Here is a 23,046-nt window from a genome sequence, read left to right as displayed (position 1 = left end):
CCCATACTCGCGTACATACACACACGCACTCACACTCGCGTATATTCGTGTAGAATTAAATAAATAAATGGGCGAAAAGTGGACGGCTGTTTTAACAATGAATAATATATCGTGTAATAATATAGGGCGATCAGCGAAATAATATTATACATTTACATACATATACTTTATGCAATTCCTGAGCAAAGTTAAAATGTAAATAAATATATAAAGACGTTAATTGACACATGTTTTAAATTCAACACTATGAAATTAAATTCAATTGTCTTTATCGTTAGGCAATGATCATCATCGTTATATTTATTTTGTATGGCGTGATTAGATCCGAGAATACTTAAGTGGATGTGAAATAATCCCCTTTCAATTTTTTTTTTTCCAATTTTGAAAAATCCAATCAAGTAAAACTAAAGAAGTTTCGGCTAATAAATTTCTATAAAAAAGTATATATTTTTTTCTTCTAATTAGGCAATTCATGTAAAGACGACTAAAGTTAAAAAAATTTCTTACGGAGACTTCGTCGTGTTGAACATTTTGAAAAATGATTGAAAGAGGTCACTTCACCGGTCAACTACTTTTGGATTTAAACCTCCATACACACATATATCATACATACATATATGTATACATATACATATACATACATATATGTATACATATACATATACATACACGTATGTGTATATCGACTAAATTTTTATTTATTTTTTTCTCTCCTCTTTCGCGTGAAATTTTTCTTCGCCCCTCTTCCTCGCTTAATCATCTACGGGCGAAAAATTGTATGTACATATAAAATTCTAAATATCCAATGACGATCCTATGATATAATTTTATAATATCACTATACATAAGGAAACAATGTTCGGTGACTATATACCACGTTTATGTATTTACGTGTAATTATGGATTACCAGGGTATTTATAGCCAGTCCGATGTGTTTTTTTTTTCTGTTCATTTCGTTTTTTTAAACAAAAATTAGGTTCTCATCATTACCCTAATTATACATATTTAGCACGATCATTTGTATGTACAGACTCGTCGTTTTCTCATATTATTTCTATATTTTTCTTCGATTTCGTTTTCCTTTTTTTCATTATTTTTTTTTTTCTCTCTCTACCGTCTTTATAAATAATATTTTAATTATTATTTTCAGGCATCAATGTGGAGACTTAGTATTTTAGTGTTCAGTCATATAATGTACCATCATCGTATTGGTCTCAGTGACTGTTAGTAGTTACATATCCCATCGTTAATATTCAATCCCAGCTCCGAATACATGTATACATAATTATACATACATTACGTACCTACCACGTAATTCATCTATGATCGCGGAATATTAGACGTATTTGGAAAAAAAAAAGTCCATACATTTATATTTAATACCCTAATAATAATAATAATAATAATAATAACAATAATAATATCAAATTATCTCGTTTGCTCGAGGATCTCGCGTATAGCCATTACCGGAATTATCGGTAATAATGTTAAAAACCTAAAGTGAAAAATGTGTTGTTCTCAGTTTTTCTTTCATTCTAAATTTATTCCTTTTCGTAGCTAAGAGACCGGATTCTTTATCTAAAGTACTTTAATCCGGCGACTAGTAAAAACTTTTCAATAAACAATTCCGAGTCGAGAACTGCGATGTGAGCTGCTCTTCCTATCAAAGCGTTAGCGGTCGGTGGCAAAGCGTGATGAACGTCGTACCTTACTAGACTTACGTCAAGCGTAGACATCACTGGGTACAATATGTTGTGAACCATTTCACGATACGCAGCGCCTATCGGAGGGTAAATATAATTCTTAACGTCTTACACCAATGCCAGAGATGATTTATCAATTTTATCCAGAGATTCGTTGCGAACTGTGAGACGCGCTTACCTTGATCCGTTGGATCCCTTATGGCTGCCTTGCAAAGCTCTATACGAGCCGAATGCAGAGGGACGTAACGATCCTGGGCACTACCGCACAGCAATACGTGTCTGAATAACTGCAGGTTGCTTCGCTGGCTCAAACGAAACATGAAAGAATTTCGCACGTCTACGGCGTCCTTCATCGCAAGCTGTAAAAGCGATCCTGACTTCTTCCATTTCTGCATGAACCACATACCTGTTTCGAGAACGAAGATGAAACGGATGGTTGTGTTTTTTTTTTTTTTTTTTTTTAGAGAGATTTTCAATGTTCGCTTAAGGGTGGAGTACAGCTTTGACGGTCTGAAATCATATCTGTTTTTAGGAATTTTTTTTTTTTCCAACGAGAATGAAAACACTTGGAGCAATCTGAGTTTCATGGCTTTATTATTTACAGTTTCAAGAATATAAGCCCTCGAGTTCGTTTTGTTATCAATTTGAATGAAAATATTTTAGAATGTTCTTGAAACTAAATAATAAAACCCTCGAACCGAAATTGCTCCGAGTGTTTTCGTTTTCTGTAAAAAAAAAAAAAAAAAAAAAATCGTAAAGATAGGTATGATTTTAGATCGTCCAAGTCTTAACCCCGCCCTTAAGTCAGATTCTGATACTAACCAGCGTTTACTAGGCCGCTTGTATTGTAAAGTGTGCCGAGATGAGGTCCGCTCAGACTGAGAAACGTGTGGAGTCGTGACAAAAGGGGGCGAAGCTGGGGCCTGGTTAGAGCGCTTCGAATGATAATGGTCCCCAGAGAATGACCGATGAAACTAACTTTGGATGGATTCAGTCCCGAGGATTCAATGTGATGAAGGATCTCCGATACCAGTCTGTCGGTCATTGTGTCAAAGTCTGAGAAGGTGTCACCCTGTGAGAAGTATCAAGAGAAGATTACACGACCATTGGTTCAAATCAACACCGCGTCAATCGAGTCGTGAAAGATATCGGTGAGTACCTGGTTCCTTTCCGACATGAGAAAGTCGAGGTGAGCTCCGGTAAGGCCCAACTCAAGATAAGTCTTGACCAGCCTGAGGTCGGCGGCGTTGCCATCGAGACCATGAACACATATTATAAGGTGAACACCTTCCGGCGAGAAGAGGCGATACTCGTCGCTGATGTGGAAGTACGGCAGTGTCGAGGCCAGCGTAGGGTAGTCACTAAGAGGCACATTGGATCTTAGAGGGTGCAGAGGCGGTAGGGTCGGGAGTTCGCCATTGCCGAGGGAATGGGCGCGTTTATGCCACCGTGTTGGAGGGCCATTTTTCTCTCTATAGGGCCGGGAAATGAAAAGAAAATGAACTTAAATTGAACGAAAAGACGAAAATACGGAACCAAAGAGACGGGGCGAACGAGTAGATGGTCGGGCGGGGATGAAGTTCCGAATTTGAAAAGTCGCGAAAGCGCCTAATTCCGAATTATTTGGTGCAGAGACTTGAAGTAAAGAAATCGAACTTTGAAGACGCGCCAAAGTTTCGAACGTTCGGAAAGCTGACGGCTCAAAGTTCCGAAAAATAAAGTTTCGATAGAGTCGAATTCCGAAAATTAAAATGTACTCACGCAGCGTAGTTTACTCGACGAGTGGGTGTAAAAAATGAGAGAAACCGAAAATCGGAATGACCAGGATTCCTAACGTAAAAATATTTTAAGTATAAAACACGAAAACCAAAAATTCACGGAATTGAAAATATTCGGAATTTCGATGTTTCGAAACCATTTGATTTTTTCACTTGAAGTTTCACCAGGAAAAAAATCGTAATTTGGCGCCTTGGGAACTTTTCAAATTCGGAATTTTAACCTCCTCCCAAAATGGTGTTTCTGAATATTGAAACGAATCGGTCTTGATCGTTGTACATGTATAAACACGTATTGCGTAAGTAACGATGATACAAGAAACAAAGCGAAGAAACACTGAGTCAAAATTAAAGTTGTAATCTCTTTTCTGGCCGACGTCTAACGAACTACATCTACTTGGATTGTTAATCGGGTCAATAACTGCACATAAACCCAAAAAAGTATTCGCCAAACGAATGAAAAATTTAAACACTTCGTACCTGTATATTTTCCCCGAAAATCCCATCTGCTGTTTAAATTCCTCTTTGCATTTGTTGAAGTTTACGACGTTGTCCTGCGTCGATTGCAGCAGTTCTTTACCCTCCTGATAACAGTCGAAGCAGACGTCCCGACCGGCATAACTGTTGTCCCTGTCTTTAATTCTGCTCCGCTGTGGACTGCAAGGTGCTGTTTTGCACTGTTTTTGATTGGACGTAACGCTTTTCACCGTCTCGTAAACGTGGTATATGGGATTATCAATGGGCGCAGGTGGATCCTGGAATTCCTCCGGAGGCGGCGGCTCGTCCTGGAACATTTTTGGCGGCGGGAGTCTGACCTCCTCGTACGAATGTTCCCCGTTATCCTGCGCCTCGGATGAATCGGTCTCAGGTTTCGTCTTTCCGGCAATCTTAGTCAGCTTTTGCCTCAGCGCCTGACCCGAGAACTTAAGGGTCTGGTTCTCGGAACTCGAGGTATCTCCGCTGCTGACCCATCCCGAACACTCCGACGTCAAATTGCTGGAACTAGAACTGGTAGTGAGACTGCTTGGTCTCGTAGAGGGCGGACTGCTCAGAAGACTTGAAATAACCGGAAAACTAGCCTCGAAAATATCTCTGCCATCGTTAATCGGCATGCAGGGTAAAGATATGGCACTTCTGGGCACGACAACTTTCTGGTCGTCGATCGGAACGCTGGCGCATCTAAGCCGAGTCGTTGGTTTAGTCGTGGACATAGGATCTATACTGGATGGATTTTTTTTCTTACTTTCATTGTTCATCGTCAAACTTTCCGATTGCGATTTTTTATTCGGTTCAACTCTCAGTATGATAGTGTTGTTGTTCTCAACCTCGCAGACGTTTGAACTACCGTTGGAACTAGGAAGTTGTCGGTGTTTATGGCCGTACGGTAAGGGCGCGGGCTTTCTGGCTCTGTTGTGCCCACACTTTCTCCCGTTTTCCAAATTTTCCGCTTCGACAGCCGGCGCGGAATGCGGCCGCCTCGTATTTTCCTCACGCTGTTTACACACAGGGGATTCCATGTTTAAGGGTATCTCATAGCGTGGTTTTCGACCCCCGCTTCTCACAGGTTTCGTACTCTTCGACGTTCTGTTATCCGTATGACAATCCCTTTGCTCGTAATTATTCCGATCAATTCCTTGCTGTACAATCAATTCGTCCGATAATTTATCTACAGTTTTGTTATTAAGGCATGTCTGATGCAGTCTATGATCGTTATTAATAATTTCCTGCTGCTGATGTTGAGGCCGTAGCGTCATCTCTCTGATTCTAGTTTGCCGACCAAGAGAGCCAGGAAACGGTGAATAAACATCGTCGATACTTCTACCATTCAAATTCGACCTTCTCGCGGAATCTTCTTGGGTAAAATCACCCAAAGTTCGTGTAAAATTGTTCGCTGCAATATCACCTGCACCAGGATTGACACGTTTCGACGCCGAGTAATTTGACCTGCCGTTGGCGTGAGGTCTCCAAAACTGAAGGCTGTTCGTATGATATTTATTATACTCTTGATTGAGCTTTTTTTCCCTAGGTGTACGATCCAAAGTCTCGCTATAGGACAGTCTTGATCTAGCTTTATCGTCGACGTCTACTTTAACGTCTAACTTGTTCGCAGAAAGACCTAACGGTTTGTTTATCAATGGTTGATAAGCCGTGCCATAAATATTTCGCGATTCCGTTCCCCTGTTGGCACCACAGCCCTTCCGATTTTCCGGAGAACGCGACTTCCCGTCTTTGTCCTTGAACGTCCGGGGCGAAGACTTGGTCAGTTTGTCCGAACCGAGACGGTCAGTCAGCTGAGTCATATTCCGAGATCCCATACTTGGGTTAGCCGGAATCGTGTGATAAAAACCTCTCGATGAAACGTGCTCATTGGCTGCAGACGACGGACGATAGCCAGGAAAATATCCATTCAACGGAAGTTCTGGGAACATGGCTGCCAGCAGGGATGTAATCGAATTCGAATCCACGTTCGAATTAACCGACGTTCCGTGTCGCTGTCCTGGAACACAAACATCGAACGAAAATCAAACGGATGATAAAATACTTGTCAAAAAACTAAACTCTGGAATTAGTTATCTTTCTCATTCACCATGGCTATGCTGATGATGCTGCTGCTGCTGCTGCTGCTGTTGTTGCTGCTGCTGCCTGTGCGGAGCAAGAATCTGGGTGGATTTAGCCCTGGGCAAAGTAGCTATTGGGGATATTCCTAGGGATGGATTTGGCGCCGAGCACGCCTGTTGTCTCGAGGATGGAAAGAAGAGACCACTGTAGTGAGTGCTCGATGGATGTCTGCTTCTGGAGCTTGGAACAGTAGCTGGAAGCGTACCGTTGTGGAACGGAGCCCTGTGTCGAGGTATCAGCTGGGTCGAAGCGGATCTTGGAAGGGTTTTGGAAGGCGTCGGTATCTGCGGCGGTATTACTTCCGGGCCCAGTTGATCAAGGGACTTGCTGTGCCTGGCAGGAAGTGTAGATGGTGCCAAAACCACCCTCCCATGCACCGATCCCATGTTTGATTGAGCGACGCTCTCGTTTCTTGGTGACCAAACATCCGTCGTACGTTTCTCGAGTATAGCTGCGATCCCACAGCTACAGTCATCCATGCTTGGGACTGAGGAACGATTGGACAGATCGTTACACGCCTATTTGGTAGAAATAAGGAACAAGGTTGGACAAGTCATGTCTTGGCTTTACGCACCGCTGTTCCGATGTCTGTGCTGCATGTCGGCGTACTGGTCCTCGAAAATCAGAGGAAGAGAGTGAAAATCTCCGTCCAATTCGAGGCAGTGAACTGGGAGTGGAGGCAGAGCTGCGAGGTAACGAGACCTGCGAGCTGCCTCGCTAACTGCTTGGTACGATTGGTAATTGGCGTCGTAGCACCCAGCTGCGGACGTTCGGGGATTTCCCAATACGAAAAAACCTTCTGCGAATCTGTTCACCTAAATTTTAGTGAATCATTCAGGTTCCTCTAAGATAAACTGATATCGACGAGTAGAAAAATTTTTCTAGTGTATCACGAATGTAAGGTAAGAATCGGTGAAAAAAAAATCTCTTTTGTCAAATGGTCATTATTTTCTTTTTTACGAACGGCATCAAGGATCCAGCGTAATTAACATACTCTTAACTGATGGTGGATGTGAGCCAAATGTTCGTGGACGGCCTGGCGGCCCGAGAATGCCTCAAGGAAATGCTGCCACAATACGATATTTTGAGCACAAAGCTGCGCTATGTCCGCTTCTTCCGTCGTCATCATCTGAAAATGTGTTATGAAAAGCTGATTATTACGATGAGTAGTAACGGAACGTCATAAGTGGATTCGCAATTGTCGTTGATTTTATCTTTTGGGAAAACCGATGGGTTAATCACTCATTGATTTGATGTACTGATGTACGCCTGATTTCAACGTATTTCAAAATATTTCAAGAAATTTCAGATGGTTTTGGAAGACTTCAAGTGATTTCACAAGATTTCCGGAAAAATGTACACCAGATTTCACGGGTGATTTCACCTCTCGGGAAAAACCAAAGTCATGTGGTAATAATTCGACAGTTTGAACCTTGGTGATTTCTTTGTGAGTATTTTGAGCTAATTCGAGAGCTCTTTGCTGCCACGAAGGAAGAAGACGAGCGAGATCTGCCATTTCGACTAACAGTGATTCTCGGGCTGTCAGGAGGAGGCGTATTACTTCCTGTTGCACCAGTTGAGCATGGTGTATTCTCGTCGCCGAACCGACGCATCTTGTGGTGTGTTCCTGTCAACGTCGATGGGGAAATTTAGCGACTGGCAATTTCCACGAGACAACAAGGTATTGATTAAAAACTCACGATATTTCCAAACAAAATTTTGCTCTCTTCGCTTCCGGTCGTTTGCTTGAACTGCAGCCAAGGTTTTCCGCCACGTGGAGCGCTGAAATGAACAAATCATTCAATGAAGTATCAGAATGTTTCGATATTTGCAGTCTTCAAGCGTTGTTAAAAAAGGCTTACCAACTCTGTACGTAATGGAGGATGCTTTTTCTGCGGGGGAAATTTTCAGCGATGAAAAAAACAAAATTTTACACGATAAACTTTATAATATAATTTATAAATTCACTGTCTGTCAAAGTTTCGACAAATTTCTGACAGTTAATGATTGAAAAGTTTTTTTGTTTTTTTTTTCTCAGTCATAATATCACCGATACTAACTTTATGTAGGGCTGGTGCAGAGCAACGAGGCATACGTGAATGGTTATGGAAACCGCTGCGAGATGAAAATAATCAAAGAGTACGGGCAGGTGGTAGTGAAGTCCTTTTGTTGGTGTAAAGTTCAGCTGCAAAGCTCTGAAAGTACATAGATGGAAATAGAAGGTGAACCAGTGAATTATCAACGTGTTATAACGGTTATAGAGGTGCATCGGAGAACTTGGAACTATTCGCTAAACTCATTTCATACCGCAATGCCCGGTTCAACGAGTAACGAGTTAGAAAGCACTTAACGATGGTCGTTCATACTTTAACTTTTTTTTCATTTCTCCAACTTCACACTCGAAAAATTTGTGACAAAAAGAATTGTCGTAAAACCTGGAGGAGGTAGGAAAATATTTAGAGATCGCTTACCAATTATTGTAATATTATTTATTTATTCTTACGTGTAAATCTATCTCCTGCAAGTTTTACGACTGTTTTTTTTTTCCTCAGTATTGGTCTCAAATTTTTCGACTGGTAGATTAAAAAAAAAAAAAAAAAAGAATGGTCAAAAATGAACCACCCTAACGTACATGCGAGCATATATATATATAATACATATCCACATGCCTCGACGAGACGCAAGTCATATTGCCAGGTTGAGTCGGCTCGCTGAACCATAACTCGATACCAAGATTGAAATGTGTCCGAGAAAGAGTTTCCTCGATTCTGTGACTATGGACGAGCACGTGTGCCCGGAACAATACCGAAGTACCCAGTGTCACTTCTTCGTTGCGGTAAAGAATCTGGAATCTCTTGCTGGTACCCGGCTCTTCGAGGGAATCTGTCGGGGCGAGAAGGGAAATTAAATTCATTAAGGCAAGAATCGAGACGTTATCAAATATGAAATCCTCGAAACTCACGGTTACGCAATTGGTTCACTTCGACTTTGACCGGAAGCTTGGGCGATACTCTCAAAGCAGTTCGTATCTGGTAGTACCTGACGTAACAAAGATGGTAAAGTGGAACGATGACTTATTTTCTCACCATACTGAAGTTAGTAAAGTTAATCTGACGATACATCGAAACTGAAATTATTGTTGTAGAAAATTTACAACGACTTTAAAACAGTCTAACTTCCAAAATCTGAATACATTTTGCCCTTTACTTAAGAATATATAACCTACTCAATCAAAAGACGAATCGTTGCAGTAACTTTACCAACTTCACTCTCTTGTCTCTCTCCTTCTCTCCTCGCGTTTTCTCTTTCGCATGGTGAAACAAAGAGAGTGATAAAATTTTTGCTCACCCACGCTGGAACAGATCGACATTGTAGAATTTGCACAGTTCGAGGGAGAACTCGAGTGTCGCCTGTAGATCGCTCATCTCTTAGCGCGCAAACCAGGCCGCGCCTTCAAAATCGGCGTCGCGACCTCGACTATAACATCACTGCAAGTTATTGGCTCGTAGCAGGTGTATCGCTGCAGTCCTCTTTGCCGTGGATTATACTCGGATAACTTATGTGCGCGCATTCTTTACTCGATACTCCTAATGCACCGAATCCGTCACTCGAGTCTTCCATTTTTCCAAACTCCCTGACCCAATAGTCACCTGAAATACGTAATCGCATCATTCGCATAGTCGGAAATTTAAACAGGGACCTGTGAAGTGTTTTTTCTATTTTTTCTCCTACTTTTTCTGTACTCAGTTATTCGAACAACGAAAACTAGGTTAACATCAGTGTCGTATGTTTCACTCTACTTCTGTCTTATTGTTCAATATCACGTCTAGAATACTTTTGACTTAACATACGTCGATCCAGAAAATTTTTCTCAAGTTATGTTCTTTGTAGATAAATTAATTCTATTGATCTGTAGTGCGGCTGGAGCAACGAATTTTTCTAAAAAAAAAAGGGTATCTAGTTTGACGAATAGTTTTCCGTCAAGAGAAAAAACACAGTCTGTAACTACGTTAGTAACAGGTGCGTACGTAACAATGTCCGATCGGAATATACGATGCCTTGGAAGAAGAAACGAATAATTTGGCACGTGCGGAGCTTGCGAGCACACGATTCTGACCTTTTAAAAAAAAAAAAAAGAAACGAATAGCTTTCGATCCGTCCAAGCTTGCGGCGGGGTCGCGTCGATGCCATTTCGCCAGGGTCAAAAGTTTCCCGGTTTAACTTTTACTACGCCAGCATTTACGGCTGGCTGTCTACGGTCCTCTACTACTTGCACGAAGTAGAGCTTGTATTATAGGTATGTTACACATCCAGATCCAAGTATCAGACTTGGAAATAATTTCGCGTTTATTCGATCGCTGAAGTGCCGGATGTGTAATATGTTTTTTATACGTGGTGAAAAATTTTATCGTATTATTTATTTATTTACTTACGGATCTCCGGATCGTTGTTTTTATCGTCATATTTTTTTTTTTTTTTCTTCAGCCGCAATTTATGATACTTGACGAGAAATCATTCACGTTCGTCACTAATTTATTCTCTCTGTTTAATGCTCGTCTGTTTATAAAACGTGAATAATAATTGCGAAGCGTAGCACGAATCTTTTGTTTTTTTTACGAGCGTTACACTTTTGTAACATTATTATCATTTATCACCTTTAAGCCTGGTATTATTTCACACACGAATCTTCATCCACAGATTCGCATACTCGAAATATTGTACGATCACTTTTCCCTTGTGTTATTATTATTCACTCGGCGATGAATTAATCCTTCAAATTATATCAATCGTTTCGATCGTGAATTAATTATTATACTTGCTGTCCGCAGGCCGAGTTAAATCGTCCCTCCTGCTTCTGCTTCTGACTGATGATTATTATCAATCGCATGAGCGAATCTCATATCGAGACCCCAGACAATTTCTGCACAGCCCCTCGGCGCAACACGATCTATTTTCTATTTAGAATAAAACTATTTTCGAACATATACGTAGAGGGGGGTGAGGGTGGGGATGGGGGATGGAGGGGGGGGGGGAATTGACCCCTTTACATCCCTGAATATTCTTAATTCGAGGCATTGCCGGAGGTATAAAATAACAACACGAGCACATCTCGATCATCGTCGATCACTTTCCCCAAATCAAAATCGTTTCGCCATCGAAAATATATCTCGGTATAATCGTTTGAAAGGTCATAATTGTTCGGAACGAAGAAATAAAATAAAAAGAAAAGAAGAAAGATTTCAAATGATATTATTTCCGTACAACACAGAGACTTATTTCCACCCTGTCAATTTTCGGTTTATCAAAACACACTCGTCTGTAAATACGACAATGTAATCTATACAGATTACGTACCGGAGTATCCGATCGAGTATTATTCTACCTGCGTGCAGACACAACACCGCAGATAACGTACCACGTACTTGGAATTAACGCAAGGCGTACGTTGCAGGTGACACGCGTCACTCTGTAATCCACGCCCGTTGTGCGTGCACGTAGTAACATTGTTACATCAACAATGTATTTACAAGCCGCGATGTGGATGTAAATATTTGAGGTATGTACCTAAACACGATTATAGGTTGCAGCCGTGTGTGTTAGCCAGTGCGAGGGGGATATCCGCGCTTGCGTGTGCTTTTGCGATGCTCTTGACGCGAGTCGTTTGCAAGCCGCGATTCCGAGGAGCGAATTTTAACGACGACGTAGCCACGGATTGATTCATGGAGAGCGAGGAAGGCGAGGTTGTCTCTTTGTGCGAAAAGTAATCCCTCCGCGAGTAAACAGTCCGCAAGGTTCAAAGGCCCTAGAACCGCAAAGCTCGAGAGCTTGCAGCCTCGCGATTTAGACAATACCTACATTGATTTCGGAACGAGTACCGACGACCACCACACCTTCGCTCTATACCTATAACCACACGCGTTCGACTATCACGTCACGCTACGTCGGTTCGCGGCTGGCCGCCGACGACTGCCGAACGTATCGCTGAGCTAGTCGCGAGTTGCCGGAGCTTGCAAGCTCACCGGCTCAAGCGCAGCCCGCGGCGACACCCTGCAAGCACCTCCTACGCTCTCGTCTATCCCATCCCTGTGACTGAAAATTTTCACCATTTGAATCGTGAAATTTTTTGAAAAAAATCACCGTGTCGCTTATCTTTTAAATAATCGATGAAATATAGTTTAAGAAAAATCGCGTAATAAAATTATTACGAAAGCACGAATCGTCGAATATGATACTTGAAAAAGATTTTTCATGAAGTGTGTCCGATGATTCGTGTGTTTATAATTTATTACCTGATTTCTTATGTATTTTAGTAAATCTAAAAAGTAAAGCATGTATTAAATTACAAGCTGAATTATTTCAAATCACATTATCATTCGCGCTCGTCAACATTTTTAGCAGGGATTCAGTCACACGTTTGTCAACTTAATATTTTTGCCTCAATCTTCTGAGATTTTTGGGACTAACTGATCACGAGTCTGTGTTCAGAATTTGATCATTTCTAAATCCAAGATGACGGATTTAAAATCGATAAAGATCGATAAAAATTCTATGATTCTAGCCGAAACTTGATACTCGGGGGGCTTTTCGGTATTACACGGTAAGTAACGAAGATCACTTGAGGTTGTAAATAAACTACGACAAGTCTACGACATGGAAATTTTTTACATGGAAAGCTGAGCATCCCGCCGTGACTGTGAAATTTCTACAGGCAGCCGGGCAGTTTCGCAAAAAGCTTGTCCGAACGAACGCGGCTTAAACTATTCAAACGAACCACTTCAGGTTCCTACCCCCGGCTTCTTTTCTCCCCTGCATCCCCTTCAGTTCCTGCCTCGTGCAATCGGACAAAGGAATTACGTCACGAACTTTGCGTAGACGATTCATCGTTGATGCAGCTTGCAGCTATGCCTGGATTCAGGGTTGCTGTATACGATACAGTGCAAGAAAAAATGAGGGCTTAACGGTACACGTTACGTATAGTTATACGTTACATCTACACACGCACGTCGTACGCATAGGATACATTTATTCGTACACCTGGCGGTGAACGAGTTACAAAAATAACCTCGCCAACGGTTAAACGTCCTCGACGAGTAAAAGCTCCGCGGTACCGCGCCGCAATCGCACGTCACGAGTTTCGCGCACGCGTGTGCGTGCAGAATCGGGTACGCGTTGGTACGTGCTTGTGTGTGTTCGTGTGTGTGTGGTTGGTTGTTTTCCGTGTCTCGAGTCCCCACCACGCCCCAATTTTTAGCGACCCCGGACCTCGCAGGGTGCAGCAGTACGGAACGTATTACGGCAGGAAGCCGAAAGCTCGACGCGATTCTCATCCCGAATATATCTATATGTGTATAGGTATACATGTATACCTATGATATGTATACGCAAAACTTGAACACGCTTACACGCTTGTTGTTATACATGCGCACACACACACAAACACACGCACAAGCAGCTCGACGAAAATAGGGCGGAGCCTTTCGGGACAAGGGTGAGTCCGTCGGATCGCCAAGAAGGTTCGAAGGGGGTGGGGGGTTTATGGAGGGGGTAGGAGGTGAAAGTACGCGATTACGGAAAAAGCACTCGTTCTAAATGGTTCGCGGTGCAGGGCGGATGCCCGGCTGTAACACCGGTCTCTGACACGTAACCAGGTTGAACCTGTATAATGTGTGTATATTGTATATGAATGTATGGGGGTTGCGTCTATGTGGAAGGTATGTAGGGACGGTACAGGTACATACATTTCCGACATACGTTGCAGGTACTTGGATTATTTATATCGGTGGCCGTACACCGTTTTCGAATAAGTTACAAAGAGTTAAATACGTTGAAAAAGTCGATTTCGTGTACGTACAATTGTATATCTATTTAATTTTGAGAGTAACGAAAAAATATTTTTTAATGGATTTAAAAATTTTTCTCATACATGTGTGTATAATAAATTAATTATTTTATTCAAAGTTTAAGCACGTAACGATATAATGTTTGAGAGAGGTTTCATCGGAAAATTTTGAAAATTCAACCGTTGGAAACTGGTTTTTGGAAAGCCCTTGGAAAAAATATCCTCGCGGTGGTCGGGATAACTTATGATAGCTTTGTATGAAATCGAAAAAACAAATATTATCAAGATGGAACTATCTAATAATACCTACTATAAACCTGAAACTGAAACAAGTTTTCGATGTCCGATTACAATTATGCGGTTAACGATCTGCAGCCGTGTCTCCTTCTTTTTCTCGTATAGTTTTTATGACATAAGATACTTCGGAATAACCTGCAACGGATAAATTATGTAGACTCTGAAAAAAGGTCGTCGTCGTTTCGGTGAAAATTTATTATTAACGCCGAAACCGCGCGTTCGCGCATCCGTATAGCTCAAAGCTGTAAAACAGTACGGAAAATGTAACGTCGGAGTGAAAAAAATACCGTTAAAATTTCGCCAATGTTATCGAGGCATAACTCTGGAACGACCTGATTGTGAATATTAATCGCTGAGCTCAGCTCCGTGGGTGCAGCACTCGAAACAGTGAAGAGCATCGGGATGCAAGCCGCCCTCAGTAGTCGAACCGAGGTGCTGGTCAGACGCGCAAAGTATTTGAACAGGCCGTTAGAACTCTTGAGGGGATTTTTGGAAAGTCGATTTTTCTTTATTTCATTTTCGTAATGTCCTGCATACATTCGAGTATATGCGAAGAAAATTTCAACGAGCTTTTACCAAATTCGGCTTTCGACAATCATCAATTTTTAACTAACGAGTACAAGAAATTATTTATTTTTCAAAATTTACGTCGTCTATTGATTCGTAAGAATCATTTATGGTACATACGATACAAATTCATAAAAAAAATTTGCACTTGGGTTGAAAAACCCGCAACAAAGTTATAATATTCGTTTATAAAAATAGTTTATTTTTTATTGAACACACTTAATTCTAGTACGGTTACACATTACAGGGGTGAACAGATATATTCTATGCATCTATACTTCAGACTTAGAATTAGTTTGTATACATCGTAGGTAAAATTATCTAAAGACGTGATGACAGAGAAATTCCATCATTCCCAATTATTCAAATAGGTAATTATAAAATCAGTCATAAAAATAAATTGCAATATTCAATAATACTGCCTAATTTTTCAACTGAACACTTTCGTAAGCTGCAGTTTTATACCCAAAAGTGAGCATTTTTCCATCTCTTATTAGAAATATGTTTTATCAGTACGTACAATGTAAAATCTAAAATTCGATACTTATCAGTGAACGTGTAAAATTTCGATTTGCAGTGTATTCTCACTTGTATCGGTAAAATTAAAAGTGAAGCGAAGAAAACGAGAAATAGCCAATCGTTCCAGGCCAAAAAAAAAAAAAAAAAACAACTGCAGATTGTAACAAACTTTTAATGTTATACCTGATTAATTTGAAAATGGAACGCCTATTTTTCGGCTTCTAACCACACGTCGCCAGGCCAATCGGAGCCTGTGTATTCTCGTGATTATCCCTCGCCAGCCTTTTCTTCACGTGCTGCACCTCTTGATCCATCGCGTAATTGTCTTTGAAGGTACGACGCAGGGCTTGCGGCTCAGGAATGCAGGCTTCGTAAGGATGCGCTCCGTTCTCTATTACCCAAATGCTGCCGTGTTCGCCGCTACACATAATAGTCATCAAGCCCTTTGCCACAGCGAACGGTCTGCGACGAAGGAATTAATGAAAGATTGCCAATTATTTCTCTCAGATATAAGAAAATCTTTCGTGCTCGGTGGGGAAGGTGGAGAAGCAACGAAAGTTGTGGATACAGATTATTTTACCGACACTCAGCGAAGACGCAAACCTTTTTCTAGAACGATTGATAACGTCGGACAGCTAAGTGACCCGATTATCGGTAAAGTCAATCAGAGTGAAACCACCGGATATTATTACGAGTAGTTTAGAAAAACTCACGTTTGTATCGGAAGCTGTTCAAGATTTTTTACAAAATCTGCCTTCATCACCCTTGAAAGAAGCTTATTCGGACCGTCGATTGTAAGAGCTGTCTCTGTGAGTCCTGGACACAGAGTTATGATGCGAATGCCCTTTTTCTCGAACTGATGCGAAGTCTGGAAGGAAGGAAATTGAGCACTGTATTCGCGAATAAATCGCTCAGGCAGACTTATTGTTAAACCACTCAAATTCCTCTCACCCCCAGAGCCTTCGAGAAGCCGATGGTCGCCCATTTGGTCGCTGTGTATATTGGCAGCTGGGCACTCGTCTCGCTGTTGCAATGCTGTGCTACGTTTATCAAGACACCTCCACGACCACCTTTGTCCATCGCCATGTGCTCGATGGCAAGAAGCGCGCAGGAAACGTTTCCATTCTACAAGATCATCAATGTTTTGAGGTAAATTTCGTGGCAGCAGAAATTGTTCATATTTCTTCGTGTCATAGCGATTAAAAAAACAAGTATGGTAAATAATCTTTGATATTAATCGATGATCCTTAATTTTATCGTCAATTATCACTTGTTGATATTCCTTTCGCCTTTTAGTAACACTATCTTTCAATATACGGTGTATTAAAAATAGAGGAAACACTTTTTTTCGACAATTCTGTGAGTCTTGGTATACAACTAACACCCGTTGTATCATTATCATCATTATATATGTATGTATACTTGGCAAGCGGGCTTTGCCAATAACTATAACCTGACAATGAGCCGAAAATAAATTCGCCTATTACACGCGTGTTGGCTCACGGACTATGATATTGTCTATATGTACGATAGGAGAGGGAGATCATTAAACTCATTCCCAGTTCAATAATCAGCCAGCTATGCATAATATTGTTACATTATATTTGCTCTGCACTTTGGCCAAGATAATATTGTATACATATAATCTTCTCGTTGATTCATTTTATATATTATACCGCCATTATTTATTCTTATAAGAGCTTGTGCGAAAGGAAGAATATTTTCAATAGAAAATAACAGAAAATTTCGCAATAATTCGTATGCGATAATTTTTAATTTTTTCTCCGACATAATTCTGGTCTATTTGATATTTATATAAGCTATATTTACTGCTTATCTCTTTTTTTCCTTTCTTTTTTCTTTCCATTATCATTCTACCACGCACTAATACAGGTATAATTTTTTGAAACGAACTTACGATGTTAACAGCGATTTCCCTCTCCCATCTTCTCTCGTCAAGAATACCAGCGTTGTTTATAACGATATCAATACCGTCCATGGCTTCGGAAGATTTTTTAAACGCATCTGTCAATCATAATGATCAATTGAACGAGTTAAATTGTTCTTTTTTTTTTTTTTATCAAATCGACGCTTGACCTCTGAGATGAATAATTCGTAAAAAGTTGGAGTAACAAATGAATATTTGATTCTCCCTTTTGTGACTTCTCAAATAATTTCGTCGAATATTTATCAACAAATACTAATATCTGTACATACATGTACATGTATATCAGCTGACATGTTACATAAATATAAGTGTGTACAACAACACGTCCGTATCACTCACCGATCATTTTTTCATGTTTGGTAACGTCTGCGCGAATGTAAGTAGCTTTTTCATAACCGGCCGTTTTGTTTATCGCCGACGCTGACATTTGTCCCTTGACGTTGTCGACGTCGATTATCGTTACCTTCTAAAGTATAAATTTACACGCACACAATTTAGGTATATTTCTTTTGCAATAATTATCTTTCATCAGCGTGAGTATAAAATTGCTTAATTAATTGTAATAATTTTCAATAGCGGTTACACTCACGTTTATATCGTGTTGCAAAAAGACTTTTACAAAAGCCGATCCTAGACCGTTGGCACCTCCGGTGACGAGGACGTTTTTACCGGAAACCACGCTGTTTATCTCTTCCTTTTCCTTGGCTCGTTCGGTAGCTGACATTCGTCGTAGCTGCGGTATCTGTCCGACCAGATCGACCTCCAGTTCTGCATTTAAACGAGTCATTTTTCATTTATACAATACGAAATTTTAAGTCTTGTGCGTTTAATAATATCCAGCACGATGCGCAACGTATCGTTTGTTATTAATGAGAGATAATTTTACTAACTGATGCAGTGCGCAGAGATAACACGGATTTATAATTCAGATGAAAAAATATTCACATTTACGAATTAAGTTGTAAAATTGCCTCTATATATATATATATATATATATATATATATATATATATACACATGTCATAAAAATTTGTCAACGTGTTCTATCTTCAATCATCGCGTATATATATCGTCGCCACCTTTGAACCATCTGATCGGCTTTATCATACGTCACCGTCATCAATTTATTTGTTTACATATGAATATGTTACACCAGCTCAAGTTGTGTGTATATTATATGGGACGTTACACGTCAACTCGACCAATGCAGAGTTTCCATCACCATTCACGATTTGCTTCAGGATTTTTCGTACGATTCTCCGATCTGAAAATAATACTCCTGAATTTTTTCCACAATTTTTACTACAGCCGTTAATTTTTTATGATTGTTAAAACCTATCCGATGATGGCATTTTTTTAAATCTCAAAAATATTATTTTTCAATCCGATTATTCTGACATCGGTCAGTGATGAAGCGTTTTTTTTTTTTTGAGCTTTTTTAGCACTTTCAACATCTTGAAGAAGCAAAACACCATGTTTGAAGGTTCCGAAAATACTCGAAAAATTACCAAAAATTCTGTATTCTTGCGACAAAAGATTCAGGGTTGAATAATCATAATGAAACTAACGGTTGTTGGAAAAAAATTGAAAAATTCAGAAGTGCTTTTTTTAATACTGAGAATGGTATGAAAAAAATCCTGAAGCAAATTAAAAATCATTGGTTCGAGGTGACATGGAATGCCCCGTATACGTGTTTATTTTAAAGGAATCGCCTTTGGTAGATTTGTTCGAAATTCAAGTAATTCCACCAACATACGAATATAAACTTACAATCGTCAAACATCAAACTGTATAATAGAAGGAATTATTCGAAAAAGTGTATTTTTTGCGAAATATTATAATGCAAATGGGACGACGTATTTCGCTAAAATCTCCATCAAAATCACTTAGTCTACAATCGCAGAATGACGTAATTTCTTTCTTCGTTCATAAAGGCTTGATCAAATTTTTAAGAATTTCTTTTCACGTAGTATACAAATAAAATAATCGTCAGAGAGTATTTTTACGAATTTTTCCACTACATATTTTCAGCTCACTGATTTGTATATCGTACTCCAAACAGTATTTTCTACGATAGACAATTTAATAAATTTACATAACAATTCATAATATCCTCGCTTTAAAAAATACGATTAATTTACAAACATCGGCTTTATTGGAGAAATATAATCGGTATACTTAATTGAAATCTATGTTGTCTTTTTTTTTTTGAATCGACAAATTCACGTACTAATCATGTTTCCGTAGATTTTCGTATTCCAAAAACTCGTCTACAAAGTATCGACGATCGATTCCGCAAATAGAAACCCGGAGAAAATCGTGCAGCTCACTTGATTCACTCTACGATTTATAAACCGATCTGCCTTTCCTTATATTTCATCGTCGTATTTATACATACCGAAGTAAACGCGATTATCTTCGTTTTTAGTTTATACTATCATTTTGTTGTGAACATGCATATTATTATACAGAGTGCGCGCGCAATATTTATATGCATACATGTATATATATATATATATTGACATCTGTAACGTTACAACTTACATATGTGTATGTATTAATAATCGCCCACTGACCGCAGTCGCGTTCTTCGGTGTCAAAGTGCGCGATGGTTAATGAAATATATATATATATGTGTGTGTGTATATGTCTATACACATATATTTATATTTGTATTTATACGAGTTATATGCAACTAATAATTATATTATTACCAGTGCACTGTTATTTAGCATTATTTATTAATTTTACAATCGCGAAAAATAGAAGAATCAAATTTTCTTTTGGCAAAATTTTACGACAATAGATGAATCATTTATCATACGTTATTCATTTTCAAAACACGCAAGCAATCATTCCGTGTACATGTGATTTTTTTTTTTTATATCGAAATGGATGTAAAATCTAAAATAACGAAAAAATTATTTTTTACAAACGTATTTTTGTCAGCAAAATTTGCGGGGAAGGGGGGAGGGGGATTAGAATCATTCGAATGAAATCCCCTCCTGTACTTCACCGAAATGCGAATTCATCTTTCAATGAACACATGACGTATAAACGAAAACAAACTCGTTCCTTAATCGCGGGTCAGATGATATTGATGAACTTTTTCTAAGAACGCTGGTCCGAAAGATTATTATATTATACGTGGGGGGTAAAAAATGACGCGATATTGTGATTTGCGACAAGTTTTCGATTATATAATGAAAATCAAAATAACGGTCGATAATAACAACAATAATAATAACAACAATAATATGAGAACACGCGTTTGATAAAGATTTTTGTACACATATTTAGTTACACTTGTAACGTGTAATTTGTACATTTGACGAATTTTCTTTACATTCATTCTGCGTCTCGACGTTATTCCGTTTTATATATAAATAGGGGTAGAAAAATGGCCAACCTTGCGTGTCAATTATCGTGGTAATATAACCGGATGAAACACACGAAGGTCTTTTGTACACTTTATCGTCTAGATAATTTAGTTCACGACGCAGCACAAATAATCGAATGAACTTAACAAAGTTTGAAATATCATATACGATTTATTTATACAAGTGATAGAATAATCAATGCAAGATTATAAAATCTGTGACACGGTTTTAGTGAAAATCTATTTATACATATAAAGCAAAAAATAATTAGAAATAACACGCAGTTGAAATTGTGATGATAAAATTATTCGTACAAATTAATAAGGTCAAGTGGAAATTTCTCAAGTAACCGTAAAGTCATTTTCTAAATTCTCTTGGTTTAATCAGAAATTACGAATAACGAATACAAATTTCGTATGTATAAATCTCGTTCAATAGATACTTAATTCTGACCATGAACGTTACTAATTAAGATTTAATTCTCTACTAAAAGAAATGTTCAATATATTCATCATACTGAAGTTAGTAACGTTTACCGTAAACAATTCACGCTGAGGAAAAACCGTTATTCCGCGATTTTGGAACTGTTTGAAATTGAGTAAACCGTAATAAAATAAAACATAATATGTTGCAATCTTAGTTCCTGAAAAATCATTGCAAAAATAAGAAGATAGTGATTTTTTCCCCAATTTTCCGTTACGATGACTTCAACCTCGTATATATTCATCCTTCCTTCTCTCGGGTCTCAAATTAATTGAGAAATTTCAATTCATCGAAATTCTTCGTCCTTGAGGTGATGCAAAATGCGTTTGAAATATGCGGATTTATACAGGTGTAAATAAATGTTTACACTGTTATATGCAAATATCACATTGACAAAAAAATTATTTTCACTGTGCGGATTGTTCTGTAATCAAAGTAGAAAAAAAAAAAATTAACACCATTCATGATTGCCGTTAATTCTTAAAGTTAAAACCCTACCTGCACAAATAGTATAATGTATAATAAGGAGGCAAAACCAATGACGAACATTTCAAATACGCGAGGCGAAAAAACCGTTGCCTCCTTGTTCCACACGATTCTTTAAATAACGCGAGCGTGTTAGGCGCTTTCTTCACGAAGCATGAAATTGAGGTTAGGTTTTCGTAGTGTCAGATTTCCTCGCGACAGCGCATGCGCGGAGTGCAGAAAAGACTACTTTCAACTCCTCAGATTCTCACTCATTCGTTCACTCTACCGTCATAAAAACAAAATATCTATACAATAGATTTATATATTTATCCAGAACAACATTATCTAAATCATGCACCTATCTCGAAAAGAGTTTCTCGGACTTGTTGCATCACGTACATGCATGTGTCATTATTATACGTATACCAGCCGGTTTTCCCCCTTACTCATATAATCGTCTTTTGTGACACACGCGCATTACCACTTCTTGTTCGACTGCCTTGGCTTGTACCGTTGTAGTAGAGAATGTGTAAAACATGCACACTTGATTTCTGGACATATCGCCCGTATGCCTGTATTCTCCATTCTACTTCTTCTCCGATTTCGTTCTGTACACCTTTGGCCGTGAAACGGTGCGGATCTCGCCTTCTCGACGTCAACGAAATCACTCGTAAAAATTATCTATAAATATTCCGCAAACTGCAGTTTTTTCCCGTATATCTTAGTTCCATTCGCATCTCGAACTTCACCCGGTTTAGCAGCGCTAATTGTGAGTAATAACCGTAAACGGATTGATTATTCCACCATACTTTGTGAAAAGTATTCGTTGGAAATAAATATGCATGCCCTGTATACATACGATCACGATACTTTCATCAACATTCCGCGATGACATTGTGAAAAAATAAAAGTGGAAAGTTTTTGACGATAGAATTATAGTGAAATGTTATTTCGACATTTGTTTTTTTTTTTTTTCATCCACTTCGTTTCACGAAGTTCGTTAATATGTTTTATGCCAGATATATTGACATTATATGTTTCATTCATCTTTAACAATTACGACAATTATTTAGGCAGATTGAACTGTCATTCGATTTTGGTTTTCTCTAATCGTGATTGCAAAAATGTCTTCAAAACTTTTATGACCATCTGCTGATTCAGTTTTTCCGAATGGTATTATTGGCTCTTATAATAAGTATCAAAGTTCAATGTTTCTTTTTTTTTTTTTTATCCATTTCACTCGCAATTAGCGGAGACTGGAATCGTTATTATACGTTGTACGAATCACATAATCGATAATATGTTTTACATAGTTAAGATATTTCGTTCATTCGATTGATATTTTTTTAATCTTTACTTGGACAGGATTAAATTATATCCATACGGCTGCATATAAAATGCAATATCATTTCAATGACGCTCGTTATGAGCGAACAACGAAAGTCA

General features: G+C 39.0%; 3 protein-coding genes across 18 annotated transcripts in view; 1 reads left to right on the top strand and 2 right to left on the bottom strand.

Moving 5' to 3' along the window:
• LOC124186128 (beta-1,3-glucan-binding protein 1-like) overlaps positions 1 to 23,046 on the top strand; it is a 34,298-nt gene that overhangs the window by 6,812 nt on the left and 4,440 nt on the right. Inside the window, exon 1 of one of the 2 annotated variants that reach the window (XM_046577554.1) lies at positions 22,188 to 22,369. The exons of the other annotated variant lie outside the window; for it this stretch is intronic. The gene's annotated coding sequence lies outside the window, so the exon portion shown is untranslated. Of the gene's footprint in view, positions 1 to 22,187; positions 22,370 to 23,046 lie in introns of those variants that run through there. 2 annotated transcript variants of the gene reach the window in all.
• LOC124186101 (protein FAM135A) lies at positions 710 to 12,061 on the bottom strand. Of its 13 annotated transcripts, none has more exons than XM_046577479.1 (17): positions 11,955 to 12,061; positions 10,532 to 11,053; positions 9,447 to 9,748; positions 9,061 to 9,137; positions 8,768 to 8,981; positions 8,159 to 8,293; positions 7,961 to 7,990; positions 7,799 to 7,880; positions 7,531 to 7,725; positions 7,093 to 7,227; positions 6,673 to 6,913; positions 6,067 to 6,585; positions 3,960 to 5,976; positions 2,864 to 3,176; positions 2,527 to 2,776; positions 1,883 to 2,110; positions 710 to 1,781 (listed from the first exon to the last, which is right to left on the bottom strand). In XM_046577479.1, the coding sequence occupies exons 3-17, from the start codon at positions 9,521 to 9,523 to the stop codon at positions 1,576 to 1,578; spliced, it is 4,719 nt and encodes a 1,572-aa protein (XP_046433435.1). In that variant the 5' UTR covers positions 9,524 to 9,748; positions 10,532 to 11,053; positions 11,955 to 12,061; the 3' UTR covers positions 710 to 1,575. The 13 variants fall into 13 exon arrangements, with proteins under 13 accessions (XP_046433435.1, XP_046433440.1, XP_046433439.1 ...); XM_046577484.1 differs by having other exon boundaries at positions 11,951 to 12,058; XM_046577483.1 differs by having other exon boundaries at positions 10,532 to 11,068; positions 11,951 to 12,056.
• Positions 14,984 to 19,639, bottom strand: LOC124186138 (15-hydroxyprostaglandin dehydrogenase [NAD(+)]-like). 3 transcript variants are annotated; one of them, XM_046577573.1, is made up of 8 exons: positions 18,285 to 18,398; positions 18,221 to 18,252; positions 17,859 to 18,037; positions 17,609 to 17,735; positions 17,240 to 17,346; positions 16,273 to 16,446; positions 16,035 to 16,189; positions 14,984 to 15,783 (listed from the first exon to the last, which is right to left on the bottom strand). In XM_046577573.1, the coding sequence occupies exons 3-8, from the start codon at positions 17,991 to 17,993 to the stop codon at positions 15,543 to 15,545; spliced, it is 939 nt and encodes a 312-aa protein (XP_046433529.1). In that variant the 5' UTR covers positions 17,994 to 18,037; positions 18,221 to 18,252; positions 18,285 to 18,398; the 3' UTR covers positions 14,984 to 15,542. The 3 variants fall into 3 exon arrangements, with proteins under 3 accessions (XP_046433529.1, XP_046433527.1, XP_046433528.1); XM_046577571.1 differs by lacking the exons at positions 18,221 to 18,252; positions 18,285 to 18,398 and adding an exon at positions 19,500 to 19,639; XM_046577572.1 differs by lacking the exons at positions 18,221 to 18,252; positions 18,285 to 18,398 and adding an exon at positions 19,500 to 19,639 and having other exon boundaries at positions 14,984 to 15,741.

The sequence above is a fragment of the Neodiprion fabricii genome, chromosome 7, assembly GCF_021155785.1.
Source record: "Neodiprion fabricii isolate iyNeoFabr1 chromosome 7, iyNeoFabr1.1, whole genome shotgun sequence".
In the NCBI taxonomy this organism is placed as follows: Eukaryota; Metazoa; Arthropoda; class Insecta; order Hymenoptera; family Diprionidae; genus Neodiprion; species Neodiprion fabricii.
This window is presented reverse-complemented; position numbering and strand designations above follow the sequence as displayed.